The 23,367-nt window shown below is 35.4% G+C and overlaps 1 protein-coding gene across 2 annotated transcripts in view; it reads left to right on the plus strand.

The window, feature by feature from the left end:
• Positions 1 to 23,367, plus strand: part of LOC129807527 (nucleolar protein 4) — a 39,409-nt gene extending 16,042 nt beyond the window's left edge. The window contains exons 6-13 of one of the 2 annotated variants that reach the window (XM_055856859.1): positions 19,092 to 19,200; positions 19,428 to 19,496; positions 19,740 to 19,987; positions 20,064 to 20,264; positions 20,357 to 20,500; positions 20,568 to 20,704; positions 20,767 to 20,897; positions 22,742 to 23,367. In XM_055856859.1, the coding sequence (XP_055712834.1) occupies positions 19,092 to 19,200; positions 19,428 to 19,496; positions 19,740 to 19,987; positions 20,064 to 20,264; positions 20,357 to 20,500; positions 20,568 to 20,704; positions 20,767 to 20,897; positions 22,742 to 22,914 (1,212 nt within the window). In that variant the 3' untranslated portion in view covers positions 22,915 to 23,367. The remainder of the gene's footprint in view (positions 1 to 19,091; positions 19,201 to 19,427; positions 19,497 to 19,739; positions 19,988 to 20,063; positions 20,265 to 20,356; positions 20,501 to 20,567; positions 20,705 to 20,766; positions 20,898 to 22,741) is intronic. The other variant, XM_055856860.1, reaches the window with a different exon arrangement.

Raw genomic sequence — 23,367 nt, forward strand, 5'->3', positions numbered from 1 at the left:
CTGGGTTCAGGATAGATAGAAGTATTTTGTTTCTATGCTATGCTATATATGTGTCTGCGCTTCTCTGAAAATGTCATCTCATACCACTTGAGCTCTTCGAATGTCTTGTGAAGGGGGCTGCCTCACAGTTCTAGCACAAGGAGACTCCTATTCAGTGTACCTCGTCCCTCAGACGTTCCTCTGTCCCTCGCCCTTTTCCCATTTTGCTATCCCCTGATGTGTTTCTCTACCCACACCCGTTTGTGATTCCACCCATTCTAGCATACCGTACCCAGTACCCAGCGCTATAGACACCCACCCTGGAGTATAGTTTAGTAGCTTGGAAAACGTGGCAATGGGTGTGGGGTAAAAGGAACTGTCCGATTGACGAGGGTCTGTGTGTGCTGTGCTTCAGCCCTGGCTAGAGCACCCCAAAACACTTTTATCCCTTTTGCACAGAGCCATACATTCACACAAATAATTTTGATGGGCAACCAAGGGTGGGTTTTGGCACAAGGAAAGTTTTTATGATTCATACTCATATAGACAAGTTATACTGAATCTTACATGGAGATATTGCTGTAAAAAATGTATATATATATATATAATAATTTTTATCTTTCACACAACAACGTCTTTGACATCAATTCAAAATGAGTCAAATTCTATCTGCAATTATGACAAGAATTAAAAGTGAGAAGTACTTATGTAGGTGAAAGGAATTTAGGATCTTCAATATTTCTTATACAAATTTGATATATTATTGTCTTTTCAGACAATATAGCAACATCATACAATTCGTTGATATTTCTTCCAAGTACCGCTCCTTTTCCGCCACCGCAGCCGGCTCTTACTAGTCACCCACACCAAATTCCCTTCAGTTCCACTATATCTGTACTACAAGTTGTATACTTTATGCGGGGTTCCTGGCAACTTAGTACTCCACCTCTCAGGCTTCTCACTTCTTCTTCTTCATCATGTTCTGCTTTCAGAGATATATCGAAAACAGGGTGTATTCAAAGTTAAAAAGTTATTAAAACTATTTAAAAAAATATTATAATTTCACACTATAACCATACCATAACTGAAGAACTCACTAGTTAATATCTTTTCTCGAGAATAATTGTTTCGGTGTGAAGGGTTTTTCACGGACGATTTTGGCTATTTTGTGCCAAAAATCTAATAGGAATGCTTTTTAGAGTCTCTTTACTTTAATTAATGTCAATAAATTTGCAAATATGCCTGAAAATAGGTAAAAACTGTTTAAAAGTTCTTCAAAATTGTCCGTGTCATTTTCCGTAACTTTGCATAACATTCTGTTAGGAAGTTCAGCCGATGATTTTGAGATGTTCAATAGCCAAAACAGCATATTTTGTCATCACTTTATCACATTTTATCCACGGAACTATGCAAAAAAAGATTTTCTTTAACACAAAAAACACTATGAAATATGGCGTTTAAGAGAAACATTCAGGGTTGTAAAACCTTCTGGTGGTACAAAATGGGTCAATAGCCTGTAAAAGTTCTGGAGCACTTCAATTTTGCCATTTTAGCCAAAGCTCTCCATCAATGCTGTCAGTAATTTTTCACTCGCAATCCGGGAATCACAATTCTAGAAGCTGTGGAAAATCTGCCATGAGATCTTCGTTTTGATTTTCTCAGATGTAAAAGTTTCACAAAATCTTAAAATTCACAACCCCCCCCCCCCGGCAGGAAATAGTAGGAAGTGGAAGATTTTGTTAGGGAAGATTTTGTTAGGATTATAGTATTGTGATTGGTAAGAATCTCACCTAATAAATATATAATCTGCAATACATACTTATTTTCTAAAATAATTGATTCCTGAAATCCATATAGGGGGAAGTGGGGAACTTTTGAAAGTGGGGTACCTTTGAAATTGGGATTTATGTTTAAGCGGAACCGAGCCATATCATAATGTAATTTAGCTTCTCAATCTGTTTGTGCAGCTAAATTATATCACAATAAGGCTCAATTTTATATAAATAGGTGAAAATCCCAATATCAAAGGTGCTCCACTTCCCTCTATCGAAGGATGAGTACGACATATCGTCACAAAGGTCTCGACATCAGTTATTACATAATAAAATTTTAAGAAAGAAGTATCGACTAGTTTTCAAAATATTCTACATCGAATTTTCAAAAATCGACTTTATGATTAATCGGACGTTCGTTGGGGTGTTCTAAACAGATATAGCATTTACCGAGATCTTTCCAAATCATAAAAGATTATCAAATTCTCATATTTATAACCAGAGCTATTGTCGCTATGGCCATTTCAAAATTAAATTTTCGAGCCATTTTAGCTTGGATCAGGGGGTGGTCGGGGGTATTTGTGTTTTTTTTAATAAAAACCTCATAAGCCCAGCCATAACGTACTTAAATTTGAGATTGAGACCGATCCATACAACAGGGGCTGAGTTTTTGAGAAAACAAAGAAAAATTGGTAGTGTTCCAAAATGGGGGAGGGGGAAGGGTGGAGAGGGTTGTATCTGAGATCACCCATCCACCCATTGACATTTAAATTTTGCCAAAAACCGCTTGTCAATATCTCTCCGTTTTCTCTCCAGAAGTGGTTATACGACGGACTAAATGGGACGGCCACGAAAATAAATTTTTAGTGCATATGATATTCGTGATCTATATGAGTGCCAAAACGCGTACATGTAAAATATCTGACCTGACGACGTCGGATTTCACCACAAAACTGATATTGTAAACAATCTCAGCTCAAAAAATAAATCTTATTACCGAATATATTAATACACTGAGAAAAAAAGGGGATGAGATTAACTTTTTTTCCTCATAACTTTAACACTTTTTAGGTGTAAAAATATATTAACATTTTTTAATGTTAATTTTACAACTTTTTAAGTGTAAAATTAACATAAAAAAAGATAACTTTAACCCATAATACACCTAAAAAGCATAATACTTACACCGATTTCGGATCGATAATGCAGGGTAAAATTAACATTTCCGGAATGTTACTTTAACTTTTTCGGATTTCTCTCAGTGTATGACTGGTTGAATATAGATAAATATAAAATTTTGTTAGCCTATCCATAAAGTTATTTCATTTTTAACTATAAACTACAGAACTATTTATTATAAACTATGTGAAAATTAAAGTATCCTATATTTTATGATAAAATAAGTCCAACATACGTAATTATTATTATTATCAACGCAAGCCTAATAATCTATATATTTTACAGAAACTTAAACAATACAATACTAAAATCAGATATATTGGTTTGAAGAATAAATGTACATTTTACTAAAAATAAAATATAGATATCAAGATAATATATCTTAAAGCATCACCCTGTTAAGAATGTTCCTACCGAAACGCTGAGGGCGAGTCTCTGCCACGTTGTGAAGACAGTATAGAATTTTGTTATGGGTACAGGGTATGGGTAAGGGTGGCGGTGGCAAAAGCAGGGACGACGTATGAGGGTGATGGCAAGGAGTTTGGGTTTAGCCCGAGAAGTAGGAGACTTGTGTGGAAGCTCTTATATTGTATATAGGGACAGGCACTGAAACCTCACCTCATCCCGCCCAGAGTCGGATCCCTCTTTCTCATCTATGTTCTCTCTCTGGCAGTGTTCTCTTTGGTGCCGTGTGGGTGGAGGCGAAAATACAGCGCCATCATGGGGACGGATAGATAGATGGAATGGAACAATTAGATGGGGAATGGGGAAATATGAAGACGGTGGCAGGGGAACCCAAGGGAAACGGGCGGGTAGATCCAAAAGGAAGCGTTGTGTATACACATAACCTACAATTTCTCCGTATAGGAACATCCCAAACCATCTCCACTCACACTGTGTGACGGTGGTATTTCTGGCCCTATATCTGCCACCCCCTTACCCTTGGCATCTCACACTCTTCATCTTAATTTCACCAAACCCACCCTCACACAATTCCCGTTTCGCTTCTGAACAGCGTCGTTCTTACATATACGTATTACTGGTGCTATATCTAAAATGTTGGATAGAGTCTTTGGATGGGTGCACCATCACTAAAATGAGAGGATGTACTCGAATTGAGGGTATACCTCCAAGTGCTACAGAAGCTTTCATTTTTCTCCCCAGTCAGGATTATGGTTTTCATGAGAGCAAAAAATACTATATATTCTATCTTTCAAAAAAAAAGCCCTACCCATCATTACGGTAATGAAAGGAGGACCTTTTCTAGACATATGGGTTAAGTGGCTCGAATTATAATTGAAAATGCACTGTAATTATTCTTTTTCTGTTTATTATCAATACATGTTTTACATACAATGCCTCATATTAGGTGAGATTCTTAATAATCTCACCTACTATAATACTAACAAAATTTCATGTCGTCCGATCGAGCTCAAATTTGGCCAAAATGTGTTTCATGACTTCCTGATCACGAATATATGGGTGGGTAAGTTACGTTCCCGGCCGGCTGGCCGGCCGGCCGCTGTTTGGAGCTTAATAGCTCCTAAACTAAAAGAGATATCGACTTGCGGTTTTCGGCAAAGGTTATATATATATATCGTATGAAAATTGCAACTTGGTGCATTGACCACCCCCCCCCTCCTACTTCCGCCATTTTGTATACCCCCCTTTTTTATTTTCTCAATGGGTCCGCCCATATGGCATCGATTGGGCTCAAATTTTGGTATGTTATAGCTGGGCCTTAGGGCTTTCAATCAATACCAAACTGACCCGAGCTATAAGGGTCCAAAAAAAATTTCTTAAAATGGCCATAACTCCGGTTCTAATTCAGTGAGGACGTTTTGGAAAGCTCTCGTGAAATGCTACTTCCCGTTCTAACATTGCAATTTCATAAAACTACCGTTAGAAGCGCTATTTAAAAAAATATTTTTCAATGTTCTAAGTTAAATTACTCAAAAATTCCTTTGTGTCTCGGGCTGAAATTTTAGTATGTTGTAGCCGCTGATTATGCCTGTCAAACAAAAAAATACTTAGGTCGATCCATAACCCCTGACCCGAGCTATAAGGGGTCAAAGTTCGAATATTGACCGGCCTCTATCTCCGGTTCTAATTATCATTTTGAGCTAAATTTTGGGTTTTTGGTTTCGTCTCGATGAACACTTTCAGATGGAATTTAAAAAAGTCATCAGAATTCAAACTCATTTTTCTCAAAAACGGCAATGTGCAAGTTAATTAAATTTTAGAGTGTTGTAATCCAGTCTAGTACGTTTCCAAAATGTGGCGTAAGTACGCTGTTATTATAATAGAACTGGAGATATGAGGGGTCAAAGTTCACGAAATTCAAAAAATCATATCTCCGGTTCTATTTGACCGATTTTGATGAATAAGAGCTTAAACGAAAGACCTCAGCAAATACTACAACTTTCTAGAACGATTTTGATTCAAAATAACTAAATTGCGAACCTCAACTTCAGCTCTTAATCGAATTTGCATGCATTCCGAGTTAGCTCACATTAAGAATCTCACCTACATAAGCCGGTTAGGATTATCTGTCCCTTTTTAACCATTGTTAGGATTTAAATCAAATTTACTTGTAAAATAATTAAATAAAACTTAGAAATTCTTATTATAATATTTTGCTGCACTAAGGAAATAGAAAAATCGCGGCTATCATAAAAAGTTGATACTATAGCTGTCAGATATGTCCCTGGGTGGTCACTAGAGGTTCATATTGAGCCCCAATTTCCGTAATGTCAATGCGAATGTCTCCATTCTTTGAGGCACACTGAACACTAAACACCATTTTTCTTGTACTGGTTCCACTTGACAAGTTTACAACAAAAACTCTTAAATGCATTAAGAATCCCATCTCGATAGAAATTTAAAATCATTTAAAGCATGCGCAAGACTTAAACCGACGTGTTTAAGGTTAATATTGAAATCCTTCACTAAAAAAAGGAGTTACAATTGCATAAACAGGGTTAACTCAGGTCTCCAGTTTAAAACCTTTTTAAAATTAAGCAGCGACTAACCCTGTTTATAGTCGATTTTAAACCTTGCCTCAAATAAGCTCTTTTTTGAGTGTCGTAATTGAATTTCGTTGATTGTATTTCGCTAAGTTCCTGCAACTAACAAATATACTTAGCCTGTCTAGAGAGGTTTTTAGGAATATACAAGAGTGAAAGGGGAAGGTTTTCAAGCCTGGCACATACTCTGGCTTCGAACACTTCATATTTTTTAGATGTTCCTTTAATGAATTTGACCTATTTTTTCAGGAAATGTGTGACTTAAGACCGACTATTAAAATATATTGTCATTAAGCCAGATTCATTAAAGAAATATTGGAACAATATAAAATATTCGAAGCCAGAGTGTATATGAAGTGTGAAGCCTAAAAGCTTTCCCCTATACAATGTTTCCTCGAGGTCTTCCAGAAACAGTGAGAGTGAATCTGGTTATCCTCCCTTTTAACATTATTGTAGCATTTCACGAGACTTTTCATTAGCACCATCGATGATCCAATTCTGACAACTAATTTAGCCTTTTTTTAAAAATATGAATCTTTGCAACAACTAAAGTTTAAAAACAAGCCATACCAGAAGAGATCAAATTATAGAGAATATAATTTGAAGGTCTTCCAAAGGCACAGAAGCGGGTTTTCTAATTTTATGCAGGTCACCTGATATTAATTTAACTTAGTTACAGAAAACCCTTGGAAAATCCGTTAATCTTACCGTTCTCTCTACACGATCTTTTGTACTACATAGAAATTATGGTCTATAAATGTAGAAATGACTTTCTGTATAAAGTTAGGACTCCATTTAGAAAAGACCGAAATAGGTTATATTACATGCAAATGTTTATATTTTTTGTGTATTCCGAGATATTGAATATAACAACGATCCTTAAATTAAAGCATTAGACGATCCTGAGGGAATCTCTCTTTAGATATCTTGGAAGCATTAAGCACCATTTCAGGAGCGAAGAGTTTTCTTTCCAAAATTCTAAAACGCCAGGATGAGTTTTAGGTGAGCAGAGAGGAGGTGTTTAATATGCTGCGAACTGCGATGTATCTATATTGTGGTATAGAGGATGAAATGTATATATAAGAGGTAGATGCTGAAAACAGCGGCATAGCAGAGCACAGAAGCAGACGCTTCTTGTGAAGGGAAATGAAACAGTGTAAGGGATGGTGTGGGCGAAAGAGCACGGGAATATTGGGTATAGGAATGGGCAAGTAGATTACCTCCGCAGAGTATGGAGAAGTTTACCATCATCAGAATATTTTCCCTTGCAACTCAACATCAAGCACAAGAGACGCCGATATATCGACCAAGTTCTGGGTACTCGTCTGGCACTGCCGTTCCTTCATTCCTCCTCAACCAACCATACTCTCATCCCCATGGGCCCTCCCCACAAAGATCCCCCACACCCTTGAGCGTAGTGTGGGTGAATTGGGTAGTCGGATATAGATATAAGAATGTAGCTGATATTTGTATGTGGAAGAAATATTGTATGTGTGTATCATGTAGTTATTTTTGATCCATCCACACACCAGTAAATAACGCTGAGACATTGCAAGGGCGGAAACCCACAGTCAAAGTCGACTCCAAAAACCAACCCCACAGCACCAGTCCTTTTTCCTCGTCTTCACCGCCCACACTCAGGGCCCAGGGACGGATGAAACAGAGGAGCAAAGAAGAAAGTAGAATCATCCTTCTTACATCCCCCCCCTCATCCCAAAAACGATAAATTCGCAGCCATCTTGGAAGACGAAATAGAAAAATTATTGAGAAAAAATATATTTCTCCCATGTCGCATCCAGGGTGATATGGCATCCAAACGAAAGACGTTATGATTAATTTGTACATCGCACAACATCAACCCTCATTCAATAGTGGGATAAGCAGCGTGAAATTTCCTCACTCGACAGTACATATTCTCTCAATGTAGCACACAAATCCTTAACTAAGCATTTTAACACACTCCATTGAGAAGCACATTTGAATAAAACTGATTTATCTTTTTCGCATTTATCCCTTATACCTCTTAAGAACCTGTTGCATGTTCCTTTATATCGTTTATACAGAAAATACTGATATATATTATATGTGTATTATGTGTACTTGAACATTGAAGTATGATGTTGTGGTGAAATTGTTTTTAGTTTTATTCAAATTCCGTAGCGTTGGCTATATTTGCTATACCATGCTTCAACTACCGAATTATTGTGAATATGATCTATTCTATTACCCTATTACAGCAATCGTCTAAGTTTTGTTTTATAAAATTTTTTATCCTATTTCAAGTCAGTAGTGTATGATATACTTGTTTTTCGGGATTGTGATCCGAAGTGGTAGCTAAGGCTAGCTACTACCCGGGTTAACACAACGTAGCATCAATACTTGGAGCTGAGATGTCTAAATGTACATGGAAGTGGGAGGTGGGTGGGGAGTAAGGATGATAGGAGATGTTCGGTGAGACCGTTTTGAGGAAAGCACAGGGGGTGTGCTTTGTTACTTTACTGGAGGCATCAAAAGCAAAAGCGGCAAACGGGAGGGTATTCGCTATGTCTCTACCAAAGAGAAGGGTATATCTTATATTCGAGGATAGTATACAAACCAGAGTTTAGTATACATATATACATGTAGATTCAGGCATCCCAACCAACACCACAAAGTACAAAGCCTCTCTTCTTGGTCCATATACCGAGCAGTGGTGGATGAAAAACAGAAAAGGGTGGAAAACGGGCAAGAAATGAGGGTAACGCACCCACTACCCTTCCTTGCGTCTTTTGTATCATCACCGGGGGTAATATGAACGGGTGGGCTTTCTTTTTTTCGGAGTCTCACAGCATTTCATTCCTAGAGAGAATGGACATTTCGCAGTTTCTCAAACTTCTGGTATACATATCTTAAATTTTCTTGCAAGATAGATCTAATAAAATTAAAGTAAAGTACCGAAACAAAACTCACATTAATATCTAACAATAATATTAAAAAGTGAGTTTCAACAGAAATATATGATATACTTAAGCCCAATTTCTTACCAATAATCAATAATACTATATAAATAATCTTTATAATCTCATAATCTATCTATGCCATTAATCTTATATAAAGCATTGTGAGCCTAAGTTTTGTTATAAGTCTTTCAGCCTTAAATGATTCCGAAACAATAGTCCAAAATAATTCAAAAATTAATTTTCTTCCTGTAATTTGTCATGCAATTTAAAATTATTTATTTATTTAAAAATAATTTAACTGTAATTGTCATGCAATTTAAATCATTAAAAAACCTTTCTATGCCGTCAAACGCATCAAAAGTAGCAGTCATAAAACTGGTGCTAATGGCGCTATTCGACAGGATTTTAGTTAGTCGTATTATTATAAAATCTATCTTTTATGATTCAAATTTTCGATCATAAAAGGAACATTCTAAGATTTTTTGAACAAGAATGGGTTGAATTAGTTAGATTCAAAAAGTTGATTTTAAATTGTGAAAAAACTGAAAAAAAATTGATAACATTTCGAAAAACTTTATACATATTTATATCTGTAATTTCTCTCGATGAAAGCTTACAGTTCTAGTCGTAGTTCTTACCGTATTAGCTATTAGATGTGATTCCTTTATAATCACACCTATTTTTGTGAGTGGTTTATCCCCTTTCGATCTATTAATTCGATATTTGAAATTTGCTTAATTTACTTAAGGGAAATATATGCTAATGAACACAATTTAGTTTATTATTTTTTTTTCATAATATTAACTTTAACTTTTTCACGAAAAATAAAAGAGAAGTTAGTAAGATCGAAAAAGAATTAACTTTATTGCAATTACTATTTTCATATCAACTTTACAAAGTTGATATGAAAATTTGAAATTTTTGTGCTTGATTTAATATGTGGTCAAATTGAGATGTAAAATGAAAGAACTATTATAATGTCATGATTTTTGCTAGTAAATTTTTGTTAAAAAAAATTTATTATGTAAAAACGTTATTCATGTACATATAAGTATGTTAAATACAATTCTTGTTACTTATGTGCAACCATAAAACCAACAAAACTTGCACATTGTATAAAATTCACAAGAATCCCAACTCGTTCTTTCCTCACAAAATTGATAAAGTTTGAGAATGTCTCATGCCTTTGGAGACTCAGAGATCTAAGTATAAATACATAGAAAACAAGTATAGATATAGATGATGTAAGATACCATATCCTCAATAGATTTATGTGCACCCCTCGTAAGGGCCCCTCCTTTGACACGAAGGGGATGTAAGAATTCCTCACAAACGAGTTTCATTTTACCCACCAACACCCATATAGGGTTCCAATATGATTCTTACGAAATACCATGTTATGGTGAAACCTCAGAAAGAATACATATATGGCGTATTAATTTCCCTGGAGAGAGTGAGCAAAAGAGTGGGTGGGATGAAATGAGGATCAAGCTGTGGAGAGTAAAGCAATTTGACTAAAGTCTCATTTTTTGCATCTAACGTGGCAGTAATTTTAAGGGTGTGTGAAAAATTCAAAATTTTTATTTTCACCTAATGTATATGATATGTGAGGCATAATGTGAATATGTATTAATATTCGGTTACTAAAGGGAACTATTACTATACAACCTTATCACAAAAAGCACAGGAATATTCAATACAGTTGTCAGGAATTACAGAAAAATTCTATATTGAGTAATAGCCTCCACATACTAGAGAAATTTATTTCCGTATTGAAGTAAATTACCTGTGTTTGTGTAGAAAAACTGTCAATTATAGACAAAAAATTTCTTTAGAGTCTAGAGGACATAAATCTACCTGTAGTGTTTCTAAGAAATTTATAAATTTAGGTAACTAAGCTGAATAACTCATATGTTATCTACATATCTACACCTCTGATTATTATCAAGGACTTCAAGTTTAAGAATTTTGCAGTTTTTCCCACTGGGCCATTTCTTCTTAACTTTTTCGATTGACAATCGATACCGAATTATAAGTCCCTCAAAACATTGTCCAAGGAGTAATTAATATAATTGATTTGCGTATAAAAATTGTTTATCGGTTATAAACTTGTACATTTCCGATTCTGACCGATTATAAACGGTTCAGGCGTTTTCCAACATGCACAAACATGATACCATTCGAATAAGAGATACGCTCTCTAGAACCTTTTTACATTTGACTTTGAAAAACCGTTATTAGGCGTGATTCAATGGTGCTTTCGTATTAGGCTCGTCTAAGTGATCTCTAAAACATATACAAAAATGAAAAAAAAATAGCTCAACGCGTTTTTAAACAATCCCAAAAAAATAGTTTTGGTTAGGAAGGGAAGGAATGTAGCAAAAATGAGAGCCATATTAACAGCTCTTAAGTCGCCTTATGCAGGAATCCCTGCAGGTTACAAGTCGCTAACCGTTTGGCTCTAAAGCTGGCTACAACCGGACGGACAGGCGAATAAGCAGCATGAAGTCAAAGTCAAAACACTTAAAACTTCAGGTTTCCAAAATATGACGCCTTAGGGGGTGAGGAGTCTAAATATATTTTTATACATACACTTGTGTACAGGACTTTTATTGCCATTTTGTACATTTTTCGGTTTACGAATTTTTATACGGTTTACAATTATATGTCCCTACACATGCTTCAATCATTTGCACCGGGCGGGACTCGAACTCACAACTGCGACAGTCGAGTTGGAAGTCAGTCATACCGCCCGCGAACCGAATGGTCTTATAAATTGCACCACCAAATGATATATGTTTTGAATAATTATGGAAAGTATTTATAATAATCATGAAGCAAACACCTACCAGTTTTTTATGTATCCCTTTACATTTTGTGGAAGAGAACATACAGTGAAGTGGGTTGCGGGTTGACTAAGTGCGAGGTTTGGGTTGTAGTATAAAGGAAGAGAGAGTGAAAGAGAGAGAGCACAAGACTTGATGGGGTGCCTAAAAACGAACTCATACCCTAGAGGCATCAAGCGCACAGAAAACGACATGGACCAAGGCCCTAACACCCTTTATGGGGGTGTATACTACACTTCAACTAGAGAGCATTTTCCCCAAAGTGTCTTTGCTTGAACGAACCACGGGGTGATAGGTGGTGAGGGGCGCTGTGGGCAAAGGAAGGGTGGTGGAATGAGGAAGAAAAACGCTGCAGAGGAAAAGCAAAAAGAGGGAAAAAAGACAAGAAAAATCACCGGCTCCCTTCACATCATCCCAACCCTCTCCACGGACTTTTTTTTTCCTTTTTGATAAGATCCACCCACCACTTCCTACATTTCCCTCACCCTCCCTGTGGCGCCCCTTTTCGTGCTATACGAGTCGGTAGAAGTTATATTTGTTCCTCTCTTCATGACAAAGACTATGCCGGTTTTCTTCGCTGCTTGGTGTGCTTATACTCTGCTTTTTGGGGGTATAAACGCCAAGCACACGTTCCTATTTGGTCAGTCAAAAGCTGATCTCCGAACAAGTAACATCACATCCAAGTGACGGTTCTGAAGTATCATACAAGTGTTTGAACAATTGGGCAATTCAGTTTAGTAATTTATCAAACTCTTTGTGGTTTTTACAAGTGATTGAGCAGTTTTTTTTTGGTGATTGTCCTGTAAAGATGGCAGCAAAACGTAAAGCTGCTGTTTTGCTTCATAAGGTAATATCATACACCCACCTTCACTATTATCAGTATACTCGCATATGACATAAAAATATCAAATCAGTATATATACATATGTAATTTTTTTTAAATAAAAAAAAATATTCATTGTTCTTTTGGGAAAATATGACAGTGAAATGTGTCCTATGATGAATATTTTCCTATATGGAGTTTACTTTTTTCCTCTGATAACACATAGTATTTTGAGAATAAATTCACCTCCGCACCTTTAGTAGTCTCCTAACCCTCATACCCAAAGTGTACCCCCCCACTGTAGTTGGTATATTCATAGTGCTCATGGCGCAAAATAGAACAAACCCAATCCACCTACGCTAAACTCACCCCCACAGCTTGACTCAGTGTATAGTGTTATAGTTGGAAAACTCACGCCACTACGATGGTGTTTTGGACGAAGAGAATGGTTAGGGGTGGATGGGATAGTCCCATACACCCAACACCCTTTTCACCACTATCTATTCCTCTTCCATCATATATGTATAAATACAGGCCCTGTGTGATATACAGTATAACCACACATTTAGTAAACGCATTCTCTCTAAGCGACAACGAAACGGAACATTATTAGTAGAAACCCCATTTTCGGGATGACGATGGGGCGTTGGGATTGAAAGGTGTGGGTCGTATGGGGTGGCTGTGACTGAGGGAAGATTTGTGGGTGGTTTGAATTCACTCTACCCACGTCCACATTACATACATATCGGGTCGTTGTAAAAGTTTTGGTGGAATTTATTTCATAACGAGATAATTACTAACAATAATAATGCACATAAGGTCTCATAGAGAAACTAGACCTTCTCTTAAATGCGATTTCTTAATATGCATAACTAACCCTTTTTATACATTATATCGGGTTGTCAGTCTTATGACCTGCAAAATTCAGTATAATTCACTTGATTGTGACTTGGAATACCTGTATTGCCAGAAAATATCTGATGGCCTTAAACGAGATGTGAACCCGGAACATTTGTATCATAGAACAAGTTTCTTACTACGTCAGCCATTTTTAAGGACGAGTGTCACCGGTGTTCTAAAAACAAAAACAATTATTTGACTGGAAAGTTATTTTGCCCTTTAAATAGTCAGAAAAATTAATTTTATTTTTGAAATTAAGATATCCCACTCGTTCATGAAAAGCTAAATAGAAGAATACATTGTTATATACCCTATATCTAAATGAATTACAACACAAAAAACAATAATACTGTGTAAATATCATTCTAATTTGAGATCATCAAAGTTTAAAATTATTTATATGAACTTATTATTAAAATGCTTGTACCTTGAGTTTTATAACTTGAATTTTACTACACTTTACATGTAAAAATATTTTGCAAAACTTTAATCAAATGAATAGATAAACCAGAATATATCAATAAAATTGCCATTAAAACTTAAATGCAGAGTAAAAGCATTAGAGACTGTGATTCTTTCTAATCCAATACAATATAATTTACATATAAAAACTGAATTTAAATTAAAAAATGATTAACCTGGTTTTGCAAGATGTTAACAATATTGTCAGTCAGAAGGCCTCGAGTGGGTCAGTGGATAGAGTAGTAGCTCTATGACTGCGAGGTCTGGGGTTCAAAGCTGAGCAGCAGCAGAAAAAGATTTCTCATGCCATATCGGCTTTGAATTCGTCCAGTGAATGAATGAATAGTAATGTCAATGGTGCATATTGGCAAAAAAAGTGAACCGCCTAAACAATAGAGGCTGGTACGAAAACGAGTTTCGACATGAAAGCGGTACTTCAGTCGATACAAATATTCGCTGTCACTGATCCCAAACACACACCGAGAAGGGATGCTGTGATATAGTAGCGGCACTGACTGCTCACAGAGCTGTGATATTGAGCGGCTACCCGTATCGGGGGATAAGATAGTATAGGAGTGGGGAAGCATAAGGGGCCCAATTGGTGGCCTGGATGCATCGGAATATCCGAAATGGAGAACTGACCCCTGGCAAAATCTTATCTTATCTTATCTTGTCAGTCAGAACTGGTTTAGACTTGTAAAAAATGTCATATCTTCTAAATGAATAGAATTTTGACTGATACAGTACTGGCTGGAAATTAAATGGGTTACTTAACCTGAATGTAATATCCATTTCGAATATGTAAACTTTTATAGAAAATTTAAATTTCATGAAAATCTATATTAAAACTATAAGGAAATCTTATATTATATATCTAATCGCTTCTTAAAATTATACACAAAATTTGAAGCAAAACTTACGAAATTTTCCTACAAATGCGCGGTGGGCTTAGAGGAGATCCTTTTCTATTACCAAAGACTCAAACTCATTTTTTCTAAGCGTTTTATCACCAGACCAGTGATAAATAAACTGAATAAGATTAAAAATGATCGGTTATGATCCATTTCGCATTTAAAAGAAGGGTTTCGATGCTAATATACTAGATTCCCCTTTACAAAATTTGTAAATTTACATGTTTTTTTTTTAAATACTGGGGAGTGCCTTGATATACGAAAATGTCAAACTGCTGAGGTCGTATATTATATCTTTGTTTTCTTTAAGTTCAAATAATAAGGCCATAATAAATATACTAGTTCGTCATAAAATAAAAATTTTCAAAACATTTTATACGATTTACAATATGCATTTGAACACAAGGACATCCAATTTTTAAAATTAAAATTATTTGCTCCGATTTTTTAAGTTGGCCGAAGCCGTTGCATTAACTTCTTCTGTTTTGTGCAATGACATCCGGAGATCTTAAGTAATTGCACTCTTTTTTTTAATATCGCTTTCGTATAAGGAAGAAAAAATTGATTTCTTTCCTTTTATTATACGTTTTTTTTCTTCTATTCTCCGTTCCACATATACGCATCATTTTTATACAGCAAAGATATATAGCAGGGGGTATATAAATTTTGTGTACAAAAATACGGGTTACCCAACTGAGAGCCTCCTATATATGTATATGTATATATACCCATATATGTATATATATATATATATATATATAAATTTATATCCGGCACTCCCAACCTCTATGTACAAGAGGCAAAGCATTATGGGGGAGCTGGGCGGGTGTGGAGCTCTCAGTACGAGAACATCGAGGGATTTCTCACACCCTCGGTATCCTACTTTTCCGTCCGACCACCCACTCACCCGCCCAGCTTGTCTTCATTTCACCCATGGCAGCCCACCCTCCAAGGCACCCAACCAGTGGGCCCACCACCGGTGATGGTGGCGGCGCCGGATGGGTGACGGGAGCAAGAGGTTTGAGTTGGGTAGCTGTGCACGAACTTCTCTCCAAGCACCCGAGACCGTGAAACGGGGTGTGGGTGGTGGTCGATGGCCTAACACCCAAATACGAAAAGTGTACCCTTCAGTTTGTCTCAAACCCTACAAATATAAATTTATATATATGTATATGTATTATACCAAGCAGCATAGTCGCATAAGCTGGAGAAGCTTGTGTTGAGCCCATCCTCACGAAAGAGGGTCATACACTATGCTACGAAATAAAAACCCTCTCTGACGAAAAAGAAACACCGTACTGCACAGATAGAGGGTGTGAAATATTGAAAATAATAATCACTCTCGTATGCAATGGGGGTGACCCAAGTCACTATGAGTCTTCTTTTACGAAGACAATTTCGTTGCTGAGTAATAAGTCAAAGGGAGACATACCCCCTATAAGGATGTCCATTATAATACAAAGGGAGTAGCCAAGCATCCAAGCTTTGCGAAATGCTCGAACTCGTGATTTAGTTGCTATATCCCAAAAGTAGCTTCACATGTTTAAGTATATAAATAAAGTTCGTTAGTAGTTCTAGTTGTATGGGAAAGTATCATGCTCACTGCTCACCGTGATGTCACATATAGTCATTCGAGCAGAAATGGAACATCTTTTTTAAATTCAATATTGTGGACACCTTCTTAACGCGTGATAAAGACGAATCTCACTGGTTTGTCATTTGAAAATTCTAGATTTAAGATATCAATATTGGAAAAGCCTAGACGAAAATAGTCACTTCGAAAAATTAGATTTAAAAAAAGTGGCATTTTGAGGCACTCAAAAAAGTGCGGGTGAGATGGAACATCCCGATGTAAGTTGATGTAAGTTGTAAAAAATCTATTTAAAATGAGTTTCCTGAACTGTCAGATTCATATTTAAAATTGTATGTAGGCCCTGAAGAAGGTCCCAACCAAGGATCGAAACGTCGGCCAATAAAAACATAAAAAAGAACAAGAAAGTTTTTAGACCGAAATTCCAACATCTGACTCAGAACACCCCTAATTTTAGCAACATATTTTTATTTTATGTTATGAATTTAGAATAGGAGGAAATTGGTTTTAGATAAAAATACTATTTCACTGAATTTATTGAAATTTATTTTAATTTTTCTGTATAAATGATTTATTTGGTGTAAAATGTGGCTTCTTTACTCTATGGCAATTTCGCTGAATGTATCAATTCAGTCTTACTAGAAATCTAGAGAAAATAATATCTAAGATTGACTTGAAAAGATTTTGAGGAACATTGACCAAAATTCACACCGGAAGTGTTACTAAAACTATTGTGTTCCATCTCCCCTCAACCTCCAAATACACGTATTCTTGTAGAGAAATAAAAATTTTTGTCCATATTTTGGACACCCACAAATTCAATTTCTATATTCTCGCACAATTTTTAAGGTAGAAAGCTGTAACTTAGGGGTTTTCATTAGAATGTTGAAGGACTTAACCCTTTAACGACGAAACACTTTTTACGGACTGAAAATCAACAATAAAAATTAAATTGAGAAACATAATCAATGATAAGTCTTACATCTAACCTCCGAAAGTCCAACAGAGTCTGATTCGGTGTATTTTGTGCTTCTATGAACGATAGGAACAAAAATAGCCCAAAAATTTAAGAATTTTTTCTGGCAATACCAATGAATAATATTTTTTGCTTTAATGAAAAATATTACGTATTAGTATTGTAGTTTTTATTGCCAAAAGGGTTTTGCTTAAAAAAAATTGGAAGTATAAAAAATAAATAAAATCAATTATGAATTTGAGAATTTAAAAATTCGCCATTTTGAGCTTAAATATTTACTACATAGCAAATAGCTAGAGACTTGCAAAAAATATTCTAGATTCCTTCAACCTTTTACTTTACAATTATGTACAGACATAAGAAAAAAATAACTTTGGGTAGTCAGGAAAAATTATTTTCTTTATGGGACACCGCTGTTCCAATCGTCCTTAAAGGGTTAAATAGACCAAATGAAGTGAATATCGTGCGTAGAGTGTAGGCAGGAGGTGAAGTGGTCCAACTCTCCCACTGTGTTCCATCTCTCCTCGAATTACTACATATCACTATATAAAATTAATATTAAGATAATTATTTTCTTAACTGTGAGAATAGCAAATAAATGGAGATACATATGTATATCGACTCTTGACCCCCTACTAAGTATTTTGATAGAATTTTGGAAATCTGAAGTTTCAAGTATTTTGACGTCATGCTATTTGTCCGTCTTTCCGTCGCGTTGGCTGTCGCCAGCTATAGAGAGACCTTGGAGCCTTCAGGGGATCCCTGCATATGTTTGTCCAAGAATCGGTAACATACCTCTCATTTTTCCTCCACCCCTTCCCCTCCCCTTCAAAACCGTATTTTTTGTGATAGCTTGATATTAATAATAATTAATATTAATAATTTCATAATCAATTTAAACCAATATAGCTTAGGATTAATATAAATTTCGAATAAATAATAATTATAAGTTTATATCCAGTTCACTATCGGAGACAAATTGAAATCAGTTATCTCTAGACCTTCAAAACGCAACTAAACTTGTGAAAATCATTTGAGAAAGACGCTCTCTGGTTAATTTTTTTTCTAGTTTGATTTGATTCAATATAGCAAAATAATACACCAGCTAGGAATATAAACCTTTAACTGCTGGAAAGTTATCCAAGGCTCTTTACTTGATATACTACCAAAATAGACTCTAGAACTAGATTTTGCAACAACCAAACTGGCCTTTTCTTTATTTAACCCATTAAGTCTTTCACGATTTTTCATTAAACATATTTTAGCTCAGGAATTAATCGAGGTCCACCAAAAATAATCATCCTAGATTTCGACATTCTTATTATTTAATCATCCATTCCAAAAACAAACATGGATTTTTATCAGTTTTGAACAATTAAAAAAAATTGTTGTTCCTAGAATATCCAAATAATTTCAAATTTCACCCATCTAAAGTTATGTTTTCCTCTAGTCAGAACAAATTATTTATTATCTTTCGAGTTCAATTTAAGATTATACTTCACTTAACCTGAAGATTTAGCTGGACAGTTATTTTTTTTAATTTCTTAGGAGATTGGGTAATGATCAGTGAGTTGTCAGTGATATTTTTTCATCAACTAACAGTAAAATTGTGAAATTTGTATAAAATTATAAAAGAAAAGAAAGAAAAAACTTTTCATTAAATTTTTCAATATCATTTTTTTTACAGGAATCACCGACTATTGCGACAACGTCAACTGGAGGAGGAGGATCAACTTCAACAACCACTTCTACTAATCCAGAACACACCGAAACTCACACAGAAGATCCCTATACTGGTAAGCCTTTACAAATATTTGCCATATATGGAATATTGCTTTTCGGCCCTATGTTCTTCTTTCTTTCAATTAGACATCTTTTTCTGTAACACTTTTCTTATTTCATTATTATTTTTTTTCGATCACATCAAATATATTAATTTAATTGGTCACATTTAGTTATTGGCACCCACATAGTTGAATATGTAACATCTAAATTGGCGTTTTTTTAAATTAATTAATTTCAGGACTTATGAAAGATGCTGATAAACTAAAATTAATGCTTTTAGCGTGGAATTATCAAAATTCCAATGCAGGTAATTTTATTTATCACACTTATCACTACCACTTCTTATTCGATATTCATTTTGCGTTTTTTTCCTTTTCTGTCTCTTTTATATTTCTTGATTTTTTTTCCATTTCTTCCTATATAGCTTTTTGTCTTGAGTTGGTAAAACTTTTTTTGTGCTTCACACATAATAATATACAACTATTACAGAAATAATTGAACTTGACCGATGGACTAATTCGTTTATTATTTCTTGATGTTGTGCTTGCAGCTCGAAATGGTACTGAAGGTCCTGATTTAGGAATGGTAGGTGGACTTTGGGCACAATATCAAAATGCACTTGCCTTGAATGGAAAACAATTGTCGCCAAGTGGTCGTGTAGATCCTTCAAGTCCTGTTGAAAATCAAGACGAGACCAATTCTTCTGGCCAAAAAGATGACGATGAGTTATCCGAGGATGACTCAGAGGATAGAATTGACGCAAATGCACAAGATCCTGAACGTCTAAAGGCTTTCAATGTAGGTTTCATAACTAAACTTCCCACGGATAATTGTTATTGTTGCTGGCAACTAACATTCTGTTACTGCATTATAGATGTTTGTTCGACTATTTGTGGATGAAAATCTGGATCGCATGATACCAATTTCGAAACAGCCAAAGGAGAAAATTCAGGCAATTATTGATTCATGTACTAGACAATTTCCTGAGTTTGCTGAGCGTTCCCGTAAAAGAATAAGGACATACCTCAAATCATGTCGACGCAACAAGAAAACCCGCGATGGTTGGGAAAATACTGTTAGTATTCTTGATTTTTTTAAATATTTTTTTTTGTTTCTATCTAAAATATCTAATATCTAAAATAATACAAATATCTCTCCAAAATTCAGTCACGACCGACACCAGCACATTTGACATCAGTTCAAGCAGAACAAATATTGGCATTAGCATGCGAAAACGAAAGTATGAATGCGAAACGGATGCGTTTGGGATTAGAACCGATCAGTCAAAATGTAACGCCCACCGTAAATACTGTAATAACGAATTATTGAATTTTCTATTATCCGAATTCAGGAATTAAAATATATACTTCTGTTTTAGACCGTTGATACAACAATAGCTAACTATTCAATAATGAAAACCGCTACAGAAAATGACCCTATAAATACGCCATCGACTTCGGTATCCATGAAGACAACAACCTCAGCAACAAGTGTTACCGATACTAAAACCATAAAGTAATTATTCGCTTTACAATATTATTTTCTATAAAATTTTACTGAACATATTCTTTTTACAGCACTACACAAAATGAAAATGGTATCAGTACAAATACTTTATATCGTGCAGATTATAGCATCAACTCTAATACATATAATCCCCGAACTAATAACTACCAAAATTTCTTCAATAACAACACTCCATCAAATGGTATGTTTATTTGATGAATTAGTCATAACTTTAAAACTAGTGATAAGCTTAGAGTTTTTGTATTTAAGGAACTTTAAGGTTCGCATATAAACATACTAAATTTTGAGTCCGATCAGAGAATGGGGGTCGAACAATATGGAAAAAAGGGAGGTTTAAACGGTGAGAGCAAGGGTAGGGGTGGGGAGCCAATGCATCAAGTTACAATTTTTATCAGAAATAATAACCTAAAACCGCATGTTCTTAATTTGGAGGCTATTAAGTTCTAAAGACCGGACGGACGAACGGACGACAGACAGATGGACACGCGGACGAGAAAATTTTTTAGTTACCCATATATTTGTAATCAGGAAGTAGCGAAACATATATTGGCAAAGTTTTAGTGCGATGAGAGGACATGAAATTTTGTGATGCATTTAATAGGAGATATTGTTAAAAACTCATCTAATGTCAGTATAATTGCAATCAAAAGCCAGTGATAAGCCTAGATCACCTTATAGAAGTGTGATTCCTTCGTTGCAAATTCGGATTGTGGCAAACTTGAACGATATTTATGTATAAATAATGCAAATTTCGTTTAAATTGTATGCAACTTATTATCGTTATTAATGAGGAAAATTAAATGAGAAATGCATAAAAGTGTCTGAAAATCTTTAAATTCGATTATCTCGGAAACTATGAGAGATAGAGGCTTCAAACTTTACATCCATTTAGAGCCTCTTTCAGGCTTGATATGTGCAAAATTTCACTTGAAAATGAAAAAATTGGATGAGAAATGCATTAAAGTGTCTGAAAATCTTTAAAGTCGATTATCTCGGAAACTATGAAAGATAGAGGCCTCAACTTTACACTCATTACATTACGAAAAATTACAAGCCCCACGAAAATTCGCGGAAAATTACGCGACCCGTGAAAATCTGAGAAAAGTTTCACGCCCCGCGAAAATCCGCGAAAAATCACACGCCCCATGAAAATCCTCGAAAAAAATCGCGCCCCGCGAAAATTCGCGAAAAAAATTCGCGCCCGCGAAAATTCTTGAAAAATTTCACGCCGCGCGAAAATCCGCGAAAAAATACACGCCCCGCGAAAATCCGCGAAAAATTACACGCCCCGCGAAAATCCGCGAGAAAATTCGCGCCTCGCGAAGATCCGCGAAAGACATCGCGGATCGTGAATTATGTATGCCAACTTTCAAATCTTCGGATATAGACTCACGAGACTCACCATGTAGAGAGGGCGAGAGAGAGAAAGGGAGAGTGAGAGAGTGCTATATATATGGGGAAAGCTTGTCCGACGCCGCTTCTCCCGCTTTTTTTCCCGCCTGACGCTAATAGCAAATTTTCTTCAAATTTTAAATCTTTAAAGTGAAATATCTCGAGAACCGTTCGATGAATGTCTTAGTTTTTTTTTTAAATTGGTTTAAATTTTCTGGACTACAAGACAAACATAAAAAAATCAAAATCGCATGCTTAGATTTCGAGATAAACTACAAAATGTGATTTTTAAAACCGGTTTAGAACCGGTTTTTCAAAAAACTAATAGCACAGAAATTGTCGTACGGGCGCGTAGATTTTTTTAAAAAAAAAATTTATGAAGATATCTCTATCCAAACCAGAAATATTGCGTACTACGGACGGCCGGACGGCAGCCGGACCCGAAATTGCCGGCTTATGATTTTCGGCATCAGGGATGTTCAAAACATATACCCTGTGAATTTCAGCTCGATCGAATCACTTTGAGAAAATCCGAGGATTACAATAGGTGTGATTAGAAGGAAGCACACCTAATAAAATCGCAAATAACATTAAATATAAAGAATATAATATTAATACCAATTTTTTCATCAGTTCCCACAGATTTGTCAATGAAGCAACCACAGAGGCCACCAATTCTGTCTCATAAACTGAATGCAACGGAAATGAATGCTGTTCGTCAATTGGTGACCGGCTACAGAGAAAGCGCAGCGTTCCTCTTGCGTTCAGCAGATGAGCTGGAAATATTGCTGCAGCAGCAACAATAGAAAATTTAATGAAAAAGAAAAAAAATTAAGTCTCCATTTGCACAATTTTGACAAATGACAAAACAATTAAATTTTTTTTCATTCCTTGATATCTATTAACATTTAAAGGACAAAAAAAAATTGAAAGTTTCATAGACATAAAGCATTATCACCGGAAATCACAAAGAGTGAGTTAAATTTAAAAATATTATACCACAAGCCGGATAATGAAACGTATTTTAAATTAAGTTGCAAATTTAACACAAATACATAGATAGACACAGAATTCATAATGTACAACAATTAACACATATTGTGTGTAGGTACTAACAGATGAATACCTTTCGTATTTATTGTAAAATCCAAATTATAACAACGGGTAATAATTAACGAAACTGAAGAAAAAGAATAAGATGTAGATTATTATGTAACACATATTGAATATTTCTACGAATAAGATAGAAATGTTTTATA

Source organism: Phlebotomus papatasi, chromosome 3 (genome assembly GCF_024763615.1).
Source record: "Phlebotomus papatasi isolate M1 chromosome 3, Ppap_2.1, whole genome shotgun sequence".
Lineage (NCBI taxonomy): Eukaryota > Metazoa > Arthropoda > Insecta > Diptera > Psychodidae > Phlebotomus > Phlebotomus papatasi.